The sequence below is a fragment of the Botryllus schlosseri genome, chromosome 15 (genome assembly GCF_051294905.1).
Source record: "Botryllus schlosseri isolate E-star chromosome 15, Bs_hap1, whole genome shotgun sequence".
NCBI lineage: Eukaryota > Metazoa > Chordata > Ascidiacea > Stolidobranchia > Styelidae > Botryllus > Botryllus schlosseri.
This window is the reverse complement of record NC_137250.1, coordinates 8,654,371-8,675,342: the sequence shown is the minus strand read 5'-3', so window position 1 is coordinate 8,675,342 and position 20,972 is coordinate 8,654,371. Positions and strand designations below refer to the sequence as shown.

General features: G+C 41.4%; 1 protein-coding gene across 8 annotated transcripts in view; it reads right to left on the bottom strand.

The window, feature by feature from the left end:
• Positions 1-596: 596 nt before the first annotated feature.
• Positions 597-20,972, bottom strand: part of LOC145456857 (sodium channel protein type 4 subunit alpha B-like) — a 109,360-nt gene continuing 88,984 nt past the window's right edge. For 5 of the 8 annotated variants that reach the window (XM_080334987.1, XM_080334985.1, XM_080334992.1 and 2 more), the window contains 16 exons: positions 20,683-20,811; positions 19,966-20,048; positions 19,195-19,398; positions 18,871-18,961; positions 18,084-18,285; positions 17,330-17,451; positions 16,560-16,704; positions 15,824-15,931; positions 14,731-14,757; positions 12,689-12,816; positions 11,607-11,801; positions 10,278-10,395; positions 10,035-10,180; positions 8,510-8,704; positions 7,519-7,691; positions 597-1,669 (listed from right to left, as the gene is read on the bottom strand). In XM_080334987.1, the coding sequence (XP_080191113.1) occupies positions 1,600-1,669; positions 7,519-7,691; positions 8,510-8,704; positions 10,035-10,180; positions 10,278-10,395; positions 11,607-11,801; positions 12,689-12,816; positions 14,731-14,757; positions 15,824-15,931; positions 16,560-16,704; positions 17,330-17,451; positions 18,084-18,285; positions 18,871-18,961; positions 19,195-19,398; positions 19,966-20,048; positions 20,683-20,811 (2,136 nt within the window). In that variant the 3' untranslated portion in view covers positions 597-1,599. The remainder of the gene's footprint in view (positions 1,670-7,518; positions 7,692-8,509; positions 8,705-10,034; positions 10,181-10,277; positions 10,396-11,606; positions 11,802-12,688; positions 12,817-14,730; positions 14,758-15,823; positions 15,932-16,559; positions 16,705-17,329; positions 17,452-18,083; positions 18,286-18,870; positions 18,962-19,194; positions 19,399-19,965; positions 20,049-20,682; positions 20,812-20,972) is intronic. The other 3 variants (XM_080334988.1, XM_080334989.1, XM_080334990.1) reach the window with 3 other exon arrangements.

Below are 20,972 nucleotides of genomic sequence, written 5' to 3'. Positions count from 1 at the left end.
AAGTCAAGTAGGCTCCACTCGATTAATAACCTACCAGCTGGATTACGGCCTTCGCGAGAATTGGAAAATGAAGATACCGGTTGATATGTTGTTGTTGTTTGGGTATTCATGGTATTTCGACTGCATTGGTAATTTTACATCAGGCCGATATTCTTTATAATAATTCCGTATCTGCCGACTTGCATCACGTTCCACGCTTACGTGGATCGGGTGGCGAGTCCGCAACAAATTGGCATCAAGGTGGGTGAATAAGCTTCACTAACTATCTCACTAGGCTACACTACTATCTACCTAGTATCGCAAAGTTGTGACATTTTGTACTGGTGAAAATAACTATGAACAAAAAACATATGACCAACTAGTAAATAACCTCCCGAAGTATGTCGATACCCCGATATCACGCCGAAAATGTCCTACTACAAGAGTGAATTAATGATTGAAATCGTGTTTTCCAGGGAATGGTTACGTGGACAGAAACGTTACTTAGCCTATGTAGCAGAATCTGATTTATCTATAAACCAGTGTATCAAAGTAGGCAAGCCATTTGGATAGCGATAAGACTCCAGCTTTGATCTACCGAAAAGACTTCAAACATCAATTCGGATGGCATTTTATTGAAAATACAAACGAAAATAAGTAAAAAGACCAACAGAGAAAACTTAGAGGCAATCCAAAAATCAAAAATACATTATCAGGTATCTAAAATCTGTAACACTTCATCGACGCCCTCAAATCAATCAATCGACCTGATATCAGTTATGAACTACTCAAAATCGTGGTGCAGTATCAATATATCCATCGTATATACAATAATACATAAACACACACATATTTCAACAAACCCCGAAAACCTCTATTTTCGAACTATTGAAAGCACCAAAGTATAGGCTACAGAAGTGTTAAACGATTCGGAAAAAGAAAGTCCTGCTGGAAAGAAACTTTGTCAAGTAAGCAATATCATCGTATACTAGCTAAGATTATATTCCATAAACTCTCAGAAAGATACAAACAAACGAACAATAAACAATTGCAAACAAATCTATTGTCATGCCGACTGCGCGATAAGAATCACCGTGACATTCGCCTGCTGTATATTGCCGTTTCGCGGAATACTAGGTCGTTTATCTTACAACAATGATCCTCGACGCATACAGACTTATCCAATCAATGAAGACGGCAAATATCCTGAAATCTGGCGAGCAAATGGGATGACCTTATATATTTTTGATCAATAAACTATAGTGACTGAATCAAGAATAAACTATAGTGACTGAATCAAGAAAAGTACTGCCAGGATGTGAGACCTTGGTAAAGTGCGTTGAAGTGCATGAACACTGAACAGGTACCGATACAGCCATTGGTATATGTACCCGAGTCTGATTTGCATTGACGATAGGGTAACCCCAGCAATCGATGATGTTATCAAGAATTTCCAGGCGGAAAATGTTATATTCATAATCAGGCTAATTCTTCCGAGATGTTGATATAAATAAAGACTGCTTTCGCGAAGATACTCGAATCCGGTTTTCTCCTCTCGTGTCCGGCACGCGCGACTTCTGTAAAATGCTTCGAAACGTTCATATTCGTGCCGTCCCGAATTCACCCCGGTTCGGACTCGCATTTTGTGAGCTCAATTTCGTCCTCCCTCGCGTCCATAAGCGGAGGGTATCTGTCAAATTGGAGTGTCAGTCTTTATTATGCAATCGCGGTCATTTTTGCCGCTATCAATAAAAATGAGCGATAATATTCGTTAAGAGATAAGCTTTACACTAATGGTTGCCCGACCACGCCATAAAAACAAGCATAGATTACGAAAAGTCACGAGAATAATCGATAATATCCTATTTGAGAGATTTACGTAGACACCAAGGTGAATCGCGCGATGTTATTTGGGCTTAAAGGGATTTGTCCATCAAATGATATTAACAGCAACTATTTTCAGGTCCGTGGGTTGGTCTACTTACACTGCTTACTCAAATGCGTATATGTTTTTTAGACAGCAATCACTGTTATTTGAACACTCTTTCAGGCAAAACTACTTACTTTTTAAACATTGCTTTTCGTCAAGTAGAAACTATCGTTTTGGGCGATGTTAACACATCTGGGAATGTGCGAGAGATATAGAGTGATATAAATAAACCCAGTCTAAACCGAGTAGAATAGTCCCAGTGCAATGGCGACTGAACATAATTTCGAAAGTAGTACCTATATTTGTAGTCATAAATAACTTTGCTTTACTGAATTCAAAACACCACAAGACTGCGATACAATGAAAAGGTAGGAAGACCTCGAGACGACTTGGAGTATAGGTCTTTGAAATCAGAAATCCACCCGGGCCTAGGCGATGTAAAGAGGAGACATGCACACTGAATGAAAAGTAAAAGAAAATAATACAAAAAAGACAAGCGAAACAAAATGAGGTAGCATGTGACGAAAAAGCGATCGATATTTCAGGTCGTGGTTCGGTAAACTTGAGGCCCGACTAGCATTGATTCAGTAGAAATTTCTTGTATTTCGACTAGACTGTGGACGTGCTCGATGACTGTCGGATAGCCGGCGAGATACTGCTCCACAAATCAGGTACGGTATATTTGATAGAGCGATGATCTTTCCTGTCCACCATATGATAGTTGGAGGACGAGAACGCGCGGGAGTATTACTTATGCGCTTTTGATTTCGAGGTGAAGAAGTCATCTAAATTTTCGGGGTGGTCACAGCAATGGAACTGATACATAAACTTGGAAATTTCTATTTTCGCGTTTAGCACCCGAATCTTTTGAGCATTGATTTGTTGTATGCACAACCTGGTGCCCTTCGGGCCCTGGCTATGATACGAAGGACCTGATGTGTAGTTTTTGCAGGGGTTTGAGTGCGGTAACACTTCTAATTCCACTCTTACTTGAACAGTTTTACAGGCGAACTACTTAATATTGCAAAGGTAGAATTTAGTTTTAGCATGCATCTCAATCACTTTAATGAGAGAAGGTGTCATAAAAACTACGGAAAATAGCCCACGTACCACGGTGCGACTAAACATACACTCTTGACGAAAAGAGAGTGCATTCACACCTGTGGTAGGCCTCCCACCCGTGACATGGAACCAGAACTTACCTCAGACTTACACCACGGTATAATTCAAACACAGCATTCACAACACAACATAATCCGAATGATGCCTGCGCGTAGGCACTACAGAAGGTAGGTGATATAATTCTGAGTTATGTTCTGTTTTCGCAGTGTTTTCGTGTACCACGTTTTGGAGGTAAGAGTGTATATCTGAAGAGTGCACCAATTTCTAGCGTAATTATAGTAACAATTTAGAAAGGATCGCCACCTTCGATTAACTGCAAAAGGCACGCGACCCCGTGACCAATCTACGTTCTGAAACTGATTATTTGACAGCAATCCAGACCAGTGCTTTTCGACCTTTTTGAGCTCCATTCGCACTTTTTTGTAGAATATATTTCATTCGCACAAACTAACCTAAAATTGTTATACAAAAAGAAGATGAAGATCCTTAAGAGAATTTTGTTCAGATGTGCAACAAATTGGCTACTATGTAGCTTAAGCTATCTAGTGTCTCATTAAAAAGGCAACTGTTTTCGCTCGTTTTGATTTCAACTATTTCACTAAAACCCTTCTCGCCAAGCAAGTTGTTGGGTTTTGTACAGGAACGTCTACTAGTGCTCGGATGGCCAGGTCTTAAAATCTGTTCTGCACTCCTATCCAAAATACAGAGTATTTATCACGAGTGAATAATGCTTGCTGGCAGAAATCGTTTTTGAGAGCTGACACAAAGGTCCCGGAGGCTCCAGTTTGTCGAATGGGTGAAAAACTTATGTTTGTGTTGATGCAGTCTTGGAAACTATCAAGGAGAGTAGGCACATTAGAGCTCGCTACCTTACGATACGTTGCTCCAACTTGTGTTCTTTTTTTTCGGTTTTATTTCCGATTTTCTGACTCGCGAGAGTAAATGAGAAGAGCAAATAATCTCACGATACCGTATGTTCCGCTCTTTAGCTCAATCTAACTTGAGAATTCATAACAGTTTAATAACGGTAAAGCAGCTTTTTAGACTACCACTGAGTTTTTGTGGCATCTCGCGACCCGAGCCTCACCCATGATAAGGAGTTAATTTTTAATATTACAGTTGTATATTACGATTTTACGGACATGTATGACATACAGAACGCGCACACCACAATTCTATATCCAGCACAGCTCTACAAAACATGTCTGATGCACGCGATTTCAAATTGGGGCGAATTAAATTCCTCTGCGTGTCGCAGTTGTACTACTGTAACTAATGTCTACTCAGATTACAAGAACGGGACTATTCCGTGTCGACAACGGAGCATGTCCATTAGGGCTCTTCAAAAATGACTTTTTTTCTCGAATCGTACTGGCTACTTGATAAGATTGTTAGGTTACCTAATTTAAGCCTACACACAAAATTTGGTTCAATTCCAGCCAGTAACCGCTTTGCTACAGGAGAAGAAAGTTTCTATTTATTATATAAAAATAAATGATAAAAAATTTGAAAATTTTCTGTTCACCCCATCAAAGTGTTAGGCTGTCTATAGAAACGATCCTCACCAAATTTGGTTCAATTAAACCAGTGGAAACGGAGCTATTGCCGTCGAAAAATTTTGATTTGAATAAAATAGTATTTACGGTGAGCACAACTATAATAAATAAACAAAGAATCGGTCACCGTAAATACTATTTTATTCAAATCAAAATTTTTCGACGGCAATAGCTCCGCTTCCACCGGTTGGAATTGAACCAAATTTGGTGAGCATCGTTTATATAGACAGCCTAACACTTTCATGGGGTGAACAGAAAATTTTCAAATTTTTTATTATTTATTTTTAAATATTAAATAGAAACTTTCTTCTCCTGTAGCAAAGCGGTTACTGGCTGGAATTGAACCAAATTTTGTGTGTAGGCTTAAATTAGGTAACCTAACAATTTTATCAAGTAGCCAGTACGATTCGAGAAAAAAAGTCATTTTTGAAGAGCCCTAATGTCCATATCAAAAGTTTTGGCCATCCAGCCTCGGTCATTTTTTGCCAAGGTTTTTTTCTCCGCTTATGTTATCGGGACCGCATTTTATCAGCGGTTTGTTGGCCAAAACTTAACGTCTTCATGTGCCCCGACGTAGAAGTGGTTGCTGGCCTCGAAATGAACGAGTCTCATAGGCCTGAACCGCCTCGTTGCTCACCGCCACACTAGTTCACCCCAAAAGTCTTCGACCATGTTTTCCGGAAAAACCGTCGGACAAATCTTATCATGACTTCTCATGATCGAGCCATATTTTCTGCGTGTCTCGCTTATTGGCTACAGTACCCAACACAGTACCTTGGATATGTGAAAACCATCGCAGGATTTTTTGCAATAAATTCAACAAATATTACGTACATATAGCTCTGGCACCGTGTCGATCCAAAATTATACCCTTTGCGGTCCATACTTTAATCAGCCTTGAAGGGTTAAAAATTTGCGTTACAGTAACTTGCAAATGTGAATCTGTAATGATGGTATTTACCACTATCCTCGTGCCTCGCGTTAATCGAGCATTTAATACGAGAATATGATGATTGTTAGCGAGAGAAAGCATAAGTCAATTGGAAGTCATTTTCCAGCCTGTCGCAGGCTCCGACGGGCTGATATACTGTATGTCTGCCACTACACCAGCTTCCAAACCAGGCTTTTGGTTACGTCATAATTATAGTGCGAAAATACTAATTCACTACGGCTTGTGAGAGCTCCGATTAGTGGTGCGTCGTAAGTTGAACAAGTTTTTACAATTGCGTCTCAACTACAACAATTACACTGCCCTTGAATTTCCTATTAGGTTTATTTGAATTGTTCCGCCACACAGGTTGAAAAGCACTGATCCAGACGTAGTATTTTGTCATGTTTCTGTCATCGTCACTTGTTCTTCTACTTCAGTATACATTCGATGTTTGTTCTATCTCTCTCTGTGCATCCGCAATGACTAATCTGACTACCTCTAGACAGTGGCGTAGCAGCCACTTGGCGGTTCTGGCTCTGCGCCAGGGGCGGCAAAATGAGGCTGTACAGTGTGTGAGAGAGAGAGAGCTATATGGAATTCTTTTTCGCCTCCTACATCGAGATGCTTTGACGACTGAGATGCGATACGGTCTTTATAGTGAGGTCATCCAGTCTGCACCCCAGTTTTTTTTCTCCTCCGTGATTGCTGAGCGCCTAGCGGGATAAACGCGGATACCAGTTTCCGAGTCTGTGGTCTGCCCCGGCCGGGGACCGAACCCACGACCTACCGATCAAGAAGCCGGACGCATCACCATTACACTATCTCGCTCGGCACATGTACAAGGTCGGTTAAAATAAGCGTAATTGGTAGTCCTATAGCTGGCGTCCCGTGAGCAAAAATTTAATCAAACAGATCTCAATCGAAAGCTAGTGTCTCGCTTATTCCGAAAACACGAATTAATATGTTAACATGGCAATGGTCAAGGTCGATTGTTCGGAGAGTTCGCAGAAAAAGGAGAATGCCTGCCGAACAACCGGAAGATGCTGGCCTCAGTGTTATTGAAGAAGTTAGACGATGCATGTTTCAAGCTTTGGACTGATTTAAACTTGAAGCTGAAACTAGGTTTAACAGCATACATCACTTAAATGATATGTTTGGATTTTTGAATTCCCACGCGCTGCTGCAAAGCGAAAGTCACAATCATTTATTCACCAGCGCTTTTAGAAGCACTTATATGACGACGAGGTGGACTTTTTGGAGTTAGCTGCGAAAATTGTCATGCCTTATACCTTCGAATTAGGAATCATATAGATCAGAAGAATGTTAGCTTTTCGTACGAACCAATATGAGGCCTCTAGGACGTACACAAATTATGATATGATCACATGAAGTTGTTCAACTTGAGATTTAAGGGTGAAGAGGCTGGTGCAGAGCAGTGAAACCACGTTTGATCGTAGGGCAACAGCGTTTGATGTTTTACAGTGGTTAGTTAATGTAAAGCTACTTGATTCGACTCCATATTTATGCTCGTGTCTGGAACTTTATCTGACCATTGGTGTTTCAATTGCGAGCTGTGTGAGGAGCTCCTCAAAGCTCAAACTGATTAAGTCTTATTACGTTCTACGATGAATGATGATCGGCTATCAGCTCTATCCATTCTGTCTATAAAAAGAGACTACGTTAAAAAACTTGAATTTGAGGATATTATCGCCGATTGTGCTTTGACGCGGCTAGCGATTTTCTATTTGCACAATACATATTCGTTCGCTATTTCTTGTCTTAATTATTTTCGGCCTTATTAATGTTGAGACGGCGAGGCTGAGACGCGGCATATTGTTTGTAATTATTTTTATTGACAAGATTGCTTGAATATGAATCTATGTCGAAATTTTCTGCGGTCTACTTAGGGGGGGGGGGGGGCATTTTAAGCGAGAGCCAGGGGCGGCAGCACATGCTGCTACGCCAGTGCCTCTAGTTATATGCGACCGACGCGAGCTCACTTCCAATTCCTGTAGCACTTCTGTATCACAAGCGCGGCCCGCCTCCTTATTTCGTACGCCAACGTGTCAATGAGCTCCTCGTCGTCCGGCACGTGACTGGCTTTCGTTTTCGCCATGAACGTCGTTTGCATGTTCTCCTTGAACTTCTCCAGCTCGGGAGAGTCGCCGAGGACCTGCGTTCGAAGAGAGAAGAACACGCGCCGTATGAAGCAGCACACACGACTACATAACAGCCGGCATACCAAAGTAGGGGTTAATAGGACTTGGTGAATGCCCTTGCATTCTAGCGCTGAGCAGGCGGCAATTTAAAGCAGTGGTTATAAACCTTTTGTGGGAATGCCCTCCCAAACCGAGTCGAACATCACTCATTATGACGCCAGTACGAATGATGAGGAGTGTTCAAATATGTAGGGGAGTTGTGGTACCGATGAGACACTGGGACCGAAAATACTCCATGACGATCCCGTGATTACGCTCCGTGAATTTGTTTACTGATGCATGCTGGCGGAATCATATTATTTATTTATTTATATTTATTATATATCGACGGTAGGTAGAGCTTGTACCATAGTGTTGAACCAGCAAAAGATCTGCTCTCATCGGCTGACCATTTGGGGGCCAGAGATCATTTTGTAATTTTCGATACGTCGGTACCACATCTCCCTACCTCTGTTGCGGCAAAAATAAATATTACCAGTTCTACATCACATCAAAGATTGTCTGGTGTTTTTTCGACCATATATTTATGTCATTCCAATTTGTGACACTGATGCTGGTTGATTACGACTTCAGAGAAACGTTATTTCCACTACATCTGTACTATGCGATTTAGTCTTTTGGATGTTGAGATACGACCAATCGAGGTTTCAAGGCTGTCAGAAGGAAAATGTATCGAAACTATATAATTCCCGTTGACGTACACGATATCTTGACGCATCAGGAATACGATTTAAGTACCAAACGCACAGTCCCGCATGGTTCGCTGACTCACTTTCTTGATGAGCGCGGTGATGACTTCTAGGCAATGCACCTTCCCCGTAGTCTTGCTGATCATCATCCTCGCGTTCACGATGAAGCAGTGGTTCGGGAAAGGCACGCGCAGCGGGTGGTCGAGGTGGTGCAGGAAGTGCTGCAGCTGCTCGAACGACAGGTACTGCGTCAGCGTGTCGTCGTACCGCTGCCACACCTGAAAGGATACATTGCGAGTCCACACAGTTGGGCAGATGTGAGAATGAACCTAACGATGATCCTCCTGGCCCTATCCAAGGCGTTGTTGTTGTTGTTTTGTATCAATGGTTTCTCGACTATTATGGTCATTTTACACCAGGACAATACGTTTTATCATCGTGACTTATCTGGTGACTTGTCCCACGGCCCGCTTGCGTTCTAAGCTGTTGTAAGATACTACTTTCGCGGATCAAATGGCGAATAAAGACCTAGATAAGTCTCAAACTTGGGTTTCATTTAAACCAAAAATAAATTGAAAACTAACATGTTTAGAACATGGCCCTTGTTTAAAGGATGTTTTTCATTCTTTGTCACGATAAAAACAGATAGGTTAAATATGGCTCCTTTGACGAAAAAGGTTTCCGACCACTGTCATAAACAGACCAAAAATACCTTTTATTTCACGGTAGGCAGTCATTATCACCAGCACACCCATTCCGTATCAATGATCTATATTTACAAGCTGTAACTGCTGAACCGACGACGATTTCGAGGGTTCAAGCTAGGGTTGCATTTAAAACAAACGGTGTTTTAAAACACTTCGTTTAAAACATGTTTTAAACAAATGCCTTTAAAAAATTGTTATTTTTTCAAAAGTTGTCTAATTATGCCATAATTGTGTGAATACTTTCGATAACACATGTCGTATGAGCCTACGGACGATTTACACCCGATATAGTCGGCTTATACGATATGGGGTGGCTGGAACCCTCGACATCGTCCTCGGTTTAACAGTTATAGCATGTGGATATAGATCATTGGTACGGAATGGGTGTTCTGAATATGAAGACCGCCGACCGTAAAAATGCTGCATAACGATGTAATCCTAGTTAAACATATTTTTGGCTGTTTGTGACAGTGGGGACCAAAGCCGTTTTCGTCGAAGGAGCCACATTTACCCCATATTTGCAATTGTCAATGTCAATCAAATGTGACGTCACAAGTAAAGATTCGTGACGTCATGGCCAAAAACAACAACAGTTAAAACATGTTTTAAACAAGGGCATATTTTTTGGCTGTTTGTGACAGTGGGGACCGAAGCCGTTTTCGTCGAAGGAGCCACATTTACCCCATATTTGCAATTGTCAATGTCAATCAAATGTGACGTCACAAGTAAAGATTCGTGACGTCATGGCCAAAAACAACAACAATTAAAACATGTTTTAAACAAGGGCCCTGTTTTAAACATGTTTGTTTTAAATTGATTTTTGTTTTAACTGCAATCCTAGTTCCAGCCATGCACTCCAAACCGTATGCGTCGACTATATTGGGTGCAAATTGGAGTCTACCTCGAAAAACTGCTCGAAATCATCAGCGGTCAGCGGCTCCGCGCTTTCCCTCGTGGCGACTTCGAAGTTCTCCAGAATGATCGCGATATACATGTTGATCACGATCAGGAATGTGATTAACACGAAAGTCACGAAGTACGCGATGCCTGAAAAAATATGCAGTTGATCTCACGTGCTCTACGTACCACTGGTAGGCGGTCGGTGTCATTGAGTATAATGCAAAGCGAATTATAAAACACCCACCCACAGTAGGGCTCCCGCAGTTCCCGTTGCCGGAAGGATTAGCCAGAAATGGATCGCAAAATGGCGGCTGACGCATGATAGGCTCTATGAATGTGTTCCAACCTTCAGACGTTGAGATCTGGCGAGAGACAAGCGAGCTTGTGTAACTGGACATGCATAAGTCATAGAGCGGGGCGTGGACCCGAGCCGGATTGGATATTCGGACGGATTTTCCCATTTTTGACCGGATTGGAGCCGGTTCAGCACTATTTCCGATACGACCGGAGTCGGATCAGTACTTGTGCACAAAGAAAGGGGCAGCGTTGTCCTCTTCCCCCTTGGCATCAATAGTTACATTGAACAGTTCATGGAAATAAACGACATGCCGAGTCCAAATCGACATAATTACTAGGGATGTTCAAAAATTACGTTTTCTCTCAAATTCTACTGGCTACTTGATAAAATTGTTAGGTTACCTAATTGAAGCCTGCATACCAAATGTAGGCCAATTCCAACCAGTAGCCGCATTGTTACAGGAAAAGAAAGTTTTACTATTTATTATATAAAAAAGAATAAAAAAAATTCAAAATTTTCTGTTCACCCCATGAAATTGTTAGGTTGACTATACCGAAAAGGTGCTAGGACGGCCTGTGACCGAGTTAGCACAGCACTGAATTACTGCACTTCGCATTCATAAGCAATAAACCTTTGATAAAAGTCGCCTCCCAACTTTCTACAAGTGCAAGTAGAAGTAGCGATTCCAACCAAGTAAAAAGGAAAGTATTCGATAGCCCTAGTTTTGTCTACTCAAAACTGTTAAGTAGAAGTGGTAGTATCCTTAAAACATAACTACTTGAGTAAATAGCACAAGCAGGCAAATTCAACATGAGCACCCCGAAAAAGTAAAAGTACTACTTCGTTACTGGCCACGCATGGTTACGAGTAATTTATTTACTTCTTCATTTCGAAGTACTCCTCAAGTAGGATTTGCCAGCTTTCGCCCCATACTGAAGTGGTTACGATTTAAGACTATTACTTTCAGTTTTTTTTTGCAAAATTAGGCCTAGAATACTTACTTTTTTACTTACTTAGAAATCGCTACTTCTACACGTACTTGAATATCCAAAAATGACTACTCGAGGCCTCCTAGGCCCCGGACTACTTTAACCACGTCTGGTTCTTTCGGGCTCTTCGGAGCTGATCAATTTTTTCAAAAATCATAGTTGTCACTCGCATACACACAGATCTCGATAGTATAAGTATCGACAATATATTTCATCCGTTAAAAACCTTAAACAGGCACTACCGAAATTAAACTGATTTAGATTACCCTCGACCGATATTTCCTACCTGGAAGAGCACGAGGAAGGTACTCGGGAAGGTTTCGAAATTGAGAATGTCGTCGACGCCCGCGATCTTCTGCACGTATGCGAACTGGGACATCCCCATGATGGCGTATATGAATATGACAAGAAACAGGAGACTCCCAATGTTGAACAGAGCCGGCAGAGACATCATAAGTGCAAAGAGTAAAGTCCGTATGCCCTGAATGAAAATGGTTTAGTGGACCGACATTAATGCTATTCTAGAATTTCAAAGTATAGAGTGAATTACGCGGATTATACATAGTGGATGGTTTGGGTATATCTTGCACTAAAAACCTTACCAAATCTAAAGTTTGATCTTACATGTGGGGATTGGTCGATTATTATTTGTGGTCCGTAGTAAGAGAAGATTTTTCATTTCACAGACGCAAGTCACGTAAACAAAACCACTTCTGAGGATTTTGAAGTGTTTGCATTGTTACTTGATGCATGAGTATAAGCTATGTTTGTTCATATTATCCTTTTCATTAGCGTTTACTTGCGTCCAATAAAGAATTATTGTGGTTAATACGGCGCAATTATGAGTAAAATCAAAAATTAGAGAAATTGACATTTCTTCAAAATTTGGGACACTTCAGGAAAAATTTTGGTATTTTGGTAATTAGTTTGGAATACTGAAACACAATACATAAAAACTAAAACTTTTGCAAAATTTTGTTACATGGTGTAATCTATCGATGTACCTCAATGTTGGGTATTTCTAGACTGGATAGTCTCCAAGTAGGAAAATCGAAGCCAATCAAGCCATGACTTGACCTGATAATATCTAATATGCAAGCTAAACTTTCGCATTAATAGTAAATTGCATGTATACAATACATTTATTCTTTTCTCATTAACTGATGTTTCATTCGTTTTGCCATATCTCACTGTGGGTCGCAAACGGGGAAACGGTTGGCAAGCACTATTAAACCATATGCCACAAGATTTCAACTCAACACTAAGAGCGGTTACAGACTTATGGGAAACCCCTGCTGTACAGACTCAGTGACTGCTAAATTGCGAGTATTTTTGTCAAAATTCACGTAAGTAAAACGCCGCGCTCACCTTGGCCTCCTTGATGAGTCGCAGTATTCTTGTGACTCGAAACAGACGTATGATACGCAGCAGAGTCGGCTGGATAATATACCTTTCAATGGCCCCGCTCAGAGCACTAGCTGTGAAGAGGCATTTGACTGTGATAAAGATAAGGCTAGCGTTGGCTACCGCGGGAAGAAGAGCACATCGCCTTTCAAGACGATATGCAGGATTAGTCTTACGCATGCGGCCGCGAGACATGCGTCCGTTCGGCGGCTGAGGACATGCCTGACTTTGCGGTCGTTACACCGCCTCCGGTCTTCATTGAGTCAATGAAGTGGGCAAGCATCATGCAATGGTCAATATGCCATTCCTCCATGCGTGATTCATTGCGTTTTATGATTGCGAGGTATTATCGGCGAACTCCGCGACTCGGGAGATATCTATTCGCGGATATCGATGTTTCACGATCTCGCGCGAGTTGAATGTAGTCTATACTGCTGTGGGTGTGGACGCAACCGTCCCCCGGTCACTGGAAGTATAAACTAAGGGCCTGTAGGACGTTTTTCCTATGATTACTCTCAGCCTGTATAAGTTTGGGAAATATGGGTACGCGGTAGCAAGGTATTTTTACGTACAGAACACGATACATAAACATATTGCTCGTAAAACTGGGCATACACAGACATGTAGAAATGCGATTGTCAACAAAATAGATAATAAACTATTCTAAAATACTAAAATTCCACTATGCATTGTAGATACTATCACTATATAGAAAAAACATATAAATATTAATGTCGGAAAGCAATTAGATACGGATTGTTTCACACACGACCACGAAAATGCAATTTCAAACTAAGAATTGCGTATGCGAAAGAAAGTGCTAGAACGCATTATCAATAGTTAAGCTACCGGAAAATGCATTAGCTACGCAAACCTACATTATAATTATTCACTACGAAAATACGGAGCAGTGTCGCACATAGGAAGATGCAATCCACTCAATACAAACTCAAGCCTGTAGGGCACAATTTCAACACGAAAACAAAAGTGTTAAAATTAGAAGGACGAAAGACACTGACACTATCTACATAAAAAAACTAAAACCATGCAAGCAATACGCTTATTGGTCAGATAGTTTATGATCTTTACTGGACGGCGCGTAGGCCATCCAATCAAAGCAAGTATCATTTCGAGGAGGGATTATATCCTCGGACCGGCATAACGACGGTTCAGTTACTCAGCGATATACAATGCAATACATCCTTGGCGAATCAAGGGTCGGTTCTCACTATTAACTCAGCATGTGGTGGACAACTGCAGTGTACATATTATAATATGGTGAATTTACAATTATTATATAGATATATAATTATATTTATATAGCGAATCTTCTTGATTTATTCAACCGAAATGCAGAGAAAAAAACAGCATTAACACATGAAGATAATGACAAAAGGAATTTACCGGATTAGCCACAAGGTATGACCGTCAACTGCATTGTCTGGTCATACCCTACAATGAAAATTGTCATTATTAGTATAGTAAAAATTGGTTGTGATCGAGAATATACGCCGATTTTAATATATAGTGCTCTATTTATCCCCGAACATATACTTAGCGGCTCAACCGCAATCATTAACGAGTGAAAACTATGGTTATTTTTCCGATAGCATACTGACAATGTCACAGTTTAAATATGAACCACAAAACACATTGAATTTGGAAGAGAATTGGCTTAGCTTTGGGCGGTTGAATGTCATCTCTTAACCTACTTTCGTCGCGATTCCAGAAAATCAAGAAGAGTAGAAGAGTATCAAGAATATGAAACGAAATTACCACCCAATGTAAATCGTTGGCGGGATAAATCGTGCAGATTTATAGAATCATATATGCGTGTTTTGGGCAGCTCTTGTAGTGTGCAAATTACATCTCGACGAGATCTCGTACCAGGATTCGACACCATGCTTGTTGTGTAGTTAGGTACGATAGGCTCAAACCACTCTTATATTGCAACACCATTCTCGAAACTATAGTTAAACACAATCCAAAATTCAAACCGTATCTACCTGAGAGAACGTAGTTGGCAAGGACATCTGCAACATGATTGCGTAAGCATTGTATACTAATTACGCACCATACCACCGTATACGACTGATAGAAGACTTGGCTTGATTTTAACGCCAAACCCATTAATTATTATCAGATATATATCATATTTCAGATATCTTCGATAATAATCGTGGCAGCATTTATACCAAGATCCTCATGGAGACATGGATCCCTTGCATGGCATATCAGTCGTAAGAAGAAATTTGCGTGGCCATATACTATTTCCTTAATTTAATATCCAAGCAGATCAGAATTTGGCGCGAACATAAAATTATCGCTTTCGCAATTAAACAGCTTGTTGGGTTCAAGACATGAGTTATGATACAAACCTATGGTAAAGATGATCAAAACATCTTGGTTAAATCAGAAATGAAAACTAACGACTGACCGCAATCGCAAAGGCGCGCCAGTATATTGTGTTGCCAATTATCCTACACCAGTCCACCGTATTCAGTGGGAACGGATAGTATTTTGTTTTAGTGATTTTGTTAGGAAAATAAACGCTACGTTTCTTCATGTTGAATTCAACCTGATACCTACCCTAACTTATATACGACCACACACTATGCTAAATCGAGTCCAAATCAAAATCTACACGACACTGCTATAATTGAATCACAAAAGTCCAAATCAAACAAGAATCAATACATTCAATTAAATCAAATTCGATTCGAGCGATCTGATCAGTAATGGACGTAATACCGTTATATATAATCGGGGTATGATGACATCTATTCACGAAGACATCACTGATCTTATCTCGCCCGCCGCTAGAGAGCTATGAATGATTACGATGATGTACCGTGCTTTACGATTCGTTGCAGGGATAATTCGTCGCAAAATTTCAAATACGTAAACACACCGCCACCAATACCGAGTCGAATTAGTGACGAATCGACCCCGCTACGAATTGCGGGACGTACCGCCCCGCCACCGTGACAATGTAGTGCGCGAGCATCCCCCTTTTAACCTGCAACCGCTATCGTTTCAAACGGCACTTCCCGCTGCTGTATAGGTCGACCTCTTTCGAAGCGCCCGTGCTCTACTTACCTAGGATGGATATCAACACCACAATAATGTCGAAGATGTTCCACCCGAATTTGAAATAGTGCCACCGCAGGCCTATCAATTTCAAAATCGCCTCCAGGGTGAATATACCTGAAAGTATAGACGTGGTCAAAGTAATCTGCGTTGCTACTCATGTAGCAGTACAAATATTGTCATAACTTTTTACTCAATTACAAATAGAAGAAGTGATTTTCAAGACGTGACAAAAACTACTTTCTACCAAAGTGTAGAGAGTAAGTGTTCAAGTAGAAGAGAAAGTAGTATGCAGACATAACCAATGAGTAAGTATTACAAGTAGCCAAACCTACTTGAGAACCACGAAATGGTACCTATTAAAATTTAATATTTAAACCAACCGTTTGGATAGTAGCGTATACCGACAAGCATATATTCAAAGTGACAGCGTCAGAGGAAACTTGACATGAAATATATCCAACGCAAAATGACATCGATTACTGATAATATGAAGTGGTAAAGATACTACAGACTTGGGGTTTGAAATCTTAACGAGCACACTTATACGCGTAGTCAGGATGGGCATTTCCGGGGAAATTTTTTCTCCGAGTCGCAGAGAGAACAAATGTCGTCATAATGGCCAAGTCGAAAACTTTCAGGAGACATTCGCGCCATTCGCCCCCTACCTACGGTACTTCGAGCACATGATAAGCAACCAGTGCAGGTACGCTCACAATTTGTAATGCAAACAACATAATCTTACATATAAATATCACATTTAGCGTTTGCAACGCATAATCCAGTTCCGGGTCCATTCCGTAATGTTCGATCGCCATCACCACCATGTTCAATATAATCGCAGTCATGACGGCCATCTCGAATTTGCGATCCGTGACAAGGCTGTAGATCTAAATAAAGGTCGATACGCGGGTAACGTAACGGGTAAAAGTCAAACTACGGAGCGCAGTCGTATAAATGAGAATCGTGTATTTCTCCGTTTATCACAATCTTTAGTCGTTTTTATTATTGCGGTATTGCGCTCACATGAGATTAAGTTTGTGAAGGTTCACCTACCTAACTTATGTAACCGTACCGTCGCTTTTTAGCAATGTTTTGAGAACATTTGGTTTGATTTTAGAGTTGTTGGATTCCGAGTAAGAGCATTTCAACAAACAACTACTCCGACTCCGGAGGGTGTTACAATATTTTGACTGCTGCCCTCTTCATGCCTGCCTCTTGTTTGATAATTCCGCCGGATAATTAGCGAGCATGACTCTTTTTTGCAAGTCCCTCCCTTTACTTCTGCACAAGTGCCTACAGTACGCCAAGGAGATTGATTGACTGACATCACAAATCCGTTTGGACTCATTCCTTTCCTTTCATTATATGGTGTAATTCTTATAGTATCTCAGATTTATCAAAATTATTATGATTTAAATTGGAAAACGTTTAGAATCTAGCTAAAGTCGTTGCTTAGCAATTGTTAACTTTAATACAAAGGTGATTCCGGACTGCACGCGAACTGCTTCTTACCTTATTCGAAAACCAATTATTCGGCCGCGGCACGGGTTGCTTCGGCGCTTTCGATGCCATTCTTTTTATAGCGTTGTAATACCGTTTTTGCTCATCCGTGAGAAACACTCCGTCCTCACCCCCTGTTAAGCAAATCCAGAATTGGAATGCTGAGGATCGATTTGATTCAAAAACCCTAAGTATACCGGACACAAGGCCAGCAGTTCTGAACGGTGCATAGACGCTCAGTGTTTGGGCTTTCTGGAGTGACCGATGCATTCAGTGTCTGCCTGGCTTTCTTAAGGGGACTTCCTACAACGTTCCTAGGATTTCCGTGTTACGATCGTCACCGGTACGGGAATAGTCATTCTCGAAACAGACAGCGCCGAGAGAGCATAGTTAACCGGTACATAGTACAGAGTAGCGTACTTTTAGCAGGCAATCGAAGATCGCTATACTTTCGAAATTCCAAGCAGCTTTATGACTAATGACACGGCTCCATTTTATGTAGTTCTTATGACAATTACACGCATAAAGGGACGCAAACACATCACAAAACCTCTTTTTACCTTTCTAAATCCAAAGAAGAAATGGAAATTGAAACACCACTACGTGAGTAAGTATAGTGCAAGTATAGGCATAATTCAGTCCAGAACTCATAAAAAGTACTAGTTGTACTTCTTTACTGACCACCTCCCCCGTTAAACGATCAATGCATTAATTCGACAGAGCGGGTCACACGGTTAGGCTTGAGAAATAACGGCTCACGGCGTACCAGCGCATTTCACTTTCTGCTGGTTAAAATTGTCGATGATGACTCCGATGAAGAGATTGAGCGAGAAGAAAGCCCCGAACACGATGAAGATACAGAAGTAAAGGTAGTAGACGATCGACTCTTCGTACTTCGGCTGGCCGTCTACCTCCATCACGTCGATGGCGCTCGCCATGATCTCGAGCCAGCCTTTGAATGTAGCCACCTGCGGAATATTACACCGTCTAGGCCCAGGTGGTGTCTGATTTCTAAGACTATTCCAAGTCGTGTCGACACCTTCCGACCTTTTCATTATATAGTGATAGTGTGGTGTTTTTTGAAAGAAAAAATCTTTTTATCGACTGCGATCATCATGACATTGCGATGCATTACCAGATCACACTTTGCAAGGCGGCGAAACGACGGAATCGCAGATTGATGTAACCACAGAAATGACTGTATCGAGGATGTGCATGAAAACTTAGCATGTAAGAACGGACGGATACTTATATATTTATTCCAAATCCTAGAGCATGCTCATACGATTTCCCGCTCAAGTGTGAACACGTTTCTTATTTACCATTCGCTGGTTTATCCAAGACGAGGCCATCCTCGACAGACTCATTCACCTCCGTGAAACATTTCGACTTATGCATTCTGACTACATCTCCATGCAGTAAATAAAAATGGAAACGTGACATCAGATTATTATTAAAAAATTCGCTCTTGTCAAATTTCACCCTAGGCCTATTTCATGTAATCTGCATATGTGTGTTGACAGACACTGGAAGAGCAAGCGTTATTCACCGACCTGCATGAGAGATAGAAAGCCTTGCCCGACGTTGTCGAAGTTCACGGGTGGGATGTGCCACCTGACGATGCTGTCGTTTCCCATTCCCATGCTGAGATAAAGGAATAGCCGTTATTTAATTCCCGCTCAATATTCAGGCATTTCACGTCACATGTGATACGACTAAGCCACTGTGAGATTCGTATTCTCGTCAGTGGTGGCGCAGAAATAGCATTATGTTCTTTATGGTCTTTATAAAGGTCAATACTTGAACTTTCAACAACATCAAAATGAGTAATGCTCGAATAGACTCGACTCAATCCGTCCAAGCTGACGTATACTCACATTTCGCGGCACTCTTCGCATTCAGTTTTGTTCAACACCGAGATAATGTCCTCCTCTCGCAAGGGCTGCCGAATGACGCGCCCGCAAGACTCGGTGGCGTTCCAGACACTGTCCGCATCCCGCCGGGGCATGATGATCCCGGTGGTGCCGTTCGCCATGATGCACCGGCCGAACCGGCCCCCGAAGAAGTTCACCCCCAGTATGCTGGATTGTAGACAGAAGAGATAATTTAAGTCAAGGAATTAAAATAAATATCTTCCCTTTCGCAGCATGCAAAAACCCGCAAATCTTCGGCCGACACTTTTCAACACAGGTGAAGTACTTTTTGTCGCAGAAATCAAATGGATTCTGCCAACTTGCGCTACTTTCTCAGGTGGTTATGATTTTAGACGATATCTATTTGTACGTGACAGTTTTCAGTCTCGTAGGCGAAACTGGGCCTAGAATATACACTTTTTACTTATACTTGGAATTCGCTACTGATTCTTGTACTTGAGTAGAAATTCACCAGGTTAATCCTACTTCTACTTCAGTGCATACGTTAACTACTTTGACCACCTATTGTCAGCAAATGAGGACAAAAATGTATTAATGTCATAATCGGTTTTCTGTAATCTTGTCATAGTCAGTTATATGTTCGGCTCCGTTCATTATGTTCCGAAAATTGCCCTCGCAAAGAGAAGAATTTCGTTTTTTTTTGTCGCTTTATTATCGTGACTATGTCATTAAATTTTCCGTTTCTATTCCGGATGGAAACGAGCAGTATCCTACCTGAATATTAACCACACGATGACGCAGACGAGAAACACGTGGAAGATAGACGGGATGGCCCGGACCAACGCGTCGACTACCACCTGGAAATTAATAGTACGGTGCTGTTATCAATAAGTGGGCATGGTAAAGCCCAAAGAATATCCTATGGAGCCATAGTTAGATGCATATCTGAAAAATAATTTAAAAATCCCCCTTTTCGTCTTGCGTACTATAAACTAATACCGTATATTAAGCAGAATCCCACCTTATCCTAGGGCGTAAATCAGACAATCGGCACTTTCTGGTACCTAATTTTGCTTTCGTATCCATTCCAAGGGGCGAAAACGGGTCAAATACTTCTTAGGTAGACGACTCCAAGGGGAGGAGTGGACTCTGTTTTGGTGTAGTCCCCAAGAAAGCGTGAAAGCGTGATTCACGCAAATACAGAGCCCCCACACCCCTTGGATAGATTTTCGTAAGAATCGCTGTACTTCATTCCTTTTCGCCTTTTTGAATGGGAGTGAAAGCGAAATTTGGCACTGGAAAGTGTTGCACCCAATGCTATGGCGTAATTATGTTGAAACACCTAGTTTACACCCAAGTTGATCCACCCTACGCTATCGTGGATATTTGGCAATACCCCTCTTCAACGTCCATCATTTTCACCCTATGATATGATCAAATTTGGTTATTGCACCTATTGTCCACTCATGTATGAGCGATGCCGAAGTATACCTTCATTCCCTGAAATCGCGACAGAGCCCTCAGCGGTCGAAGCGCGCGAAACGTCCTCAGAACCCGTAGCGTGCCGAGTTGTTCGGTCGAAGCGCCCATCAGCGTCAAAGTGAGATCGAGTAGCGAAATCTGTATCACGAGGCAAGTCAAGATGAATAAACACTAGTGTTAAATAAACTCACGGGGCAAACCATGCTGGTACAGAGGCGACAACTATAGTACAAATCACGGATTTTACATGTAACTCCCGTTTATGAATCTGCATTGCTTACTACATACTAAAGTGTAGT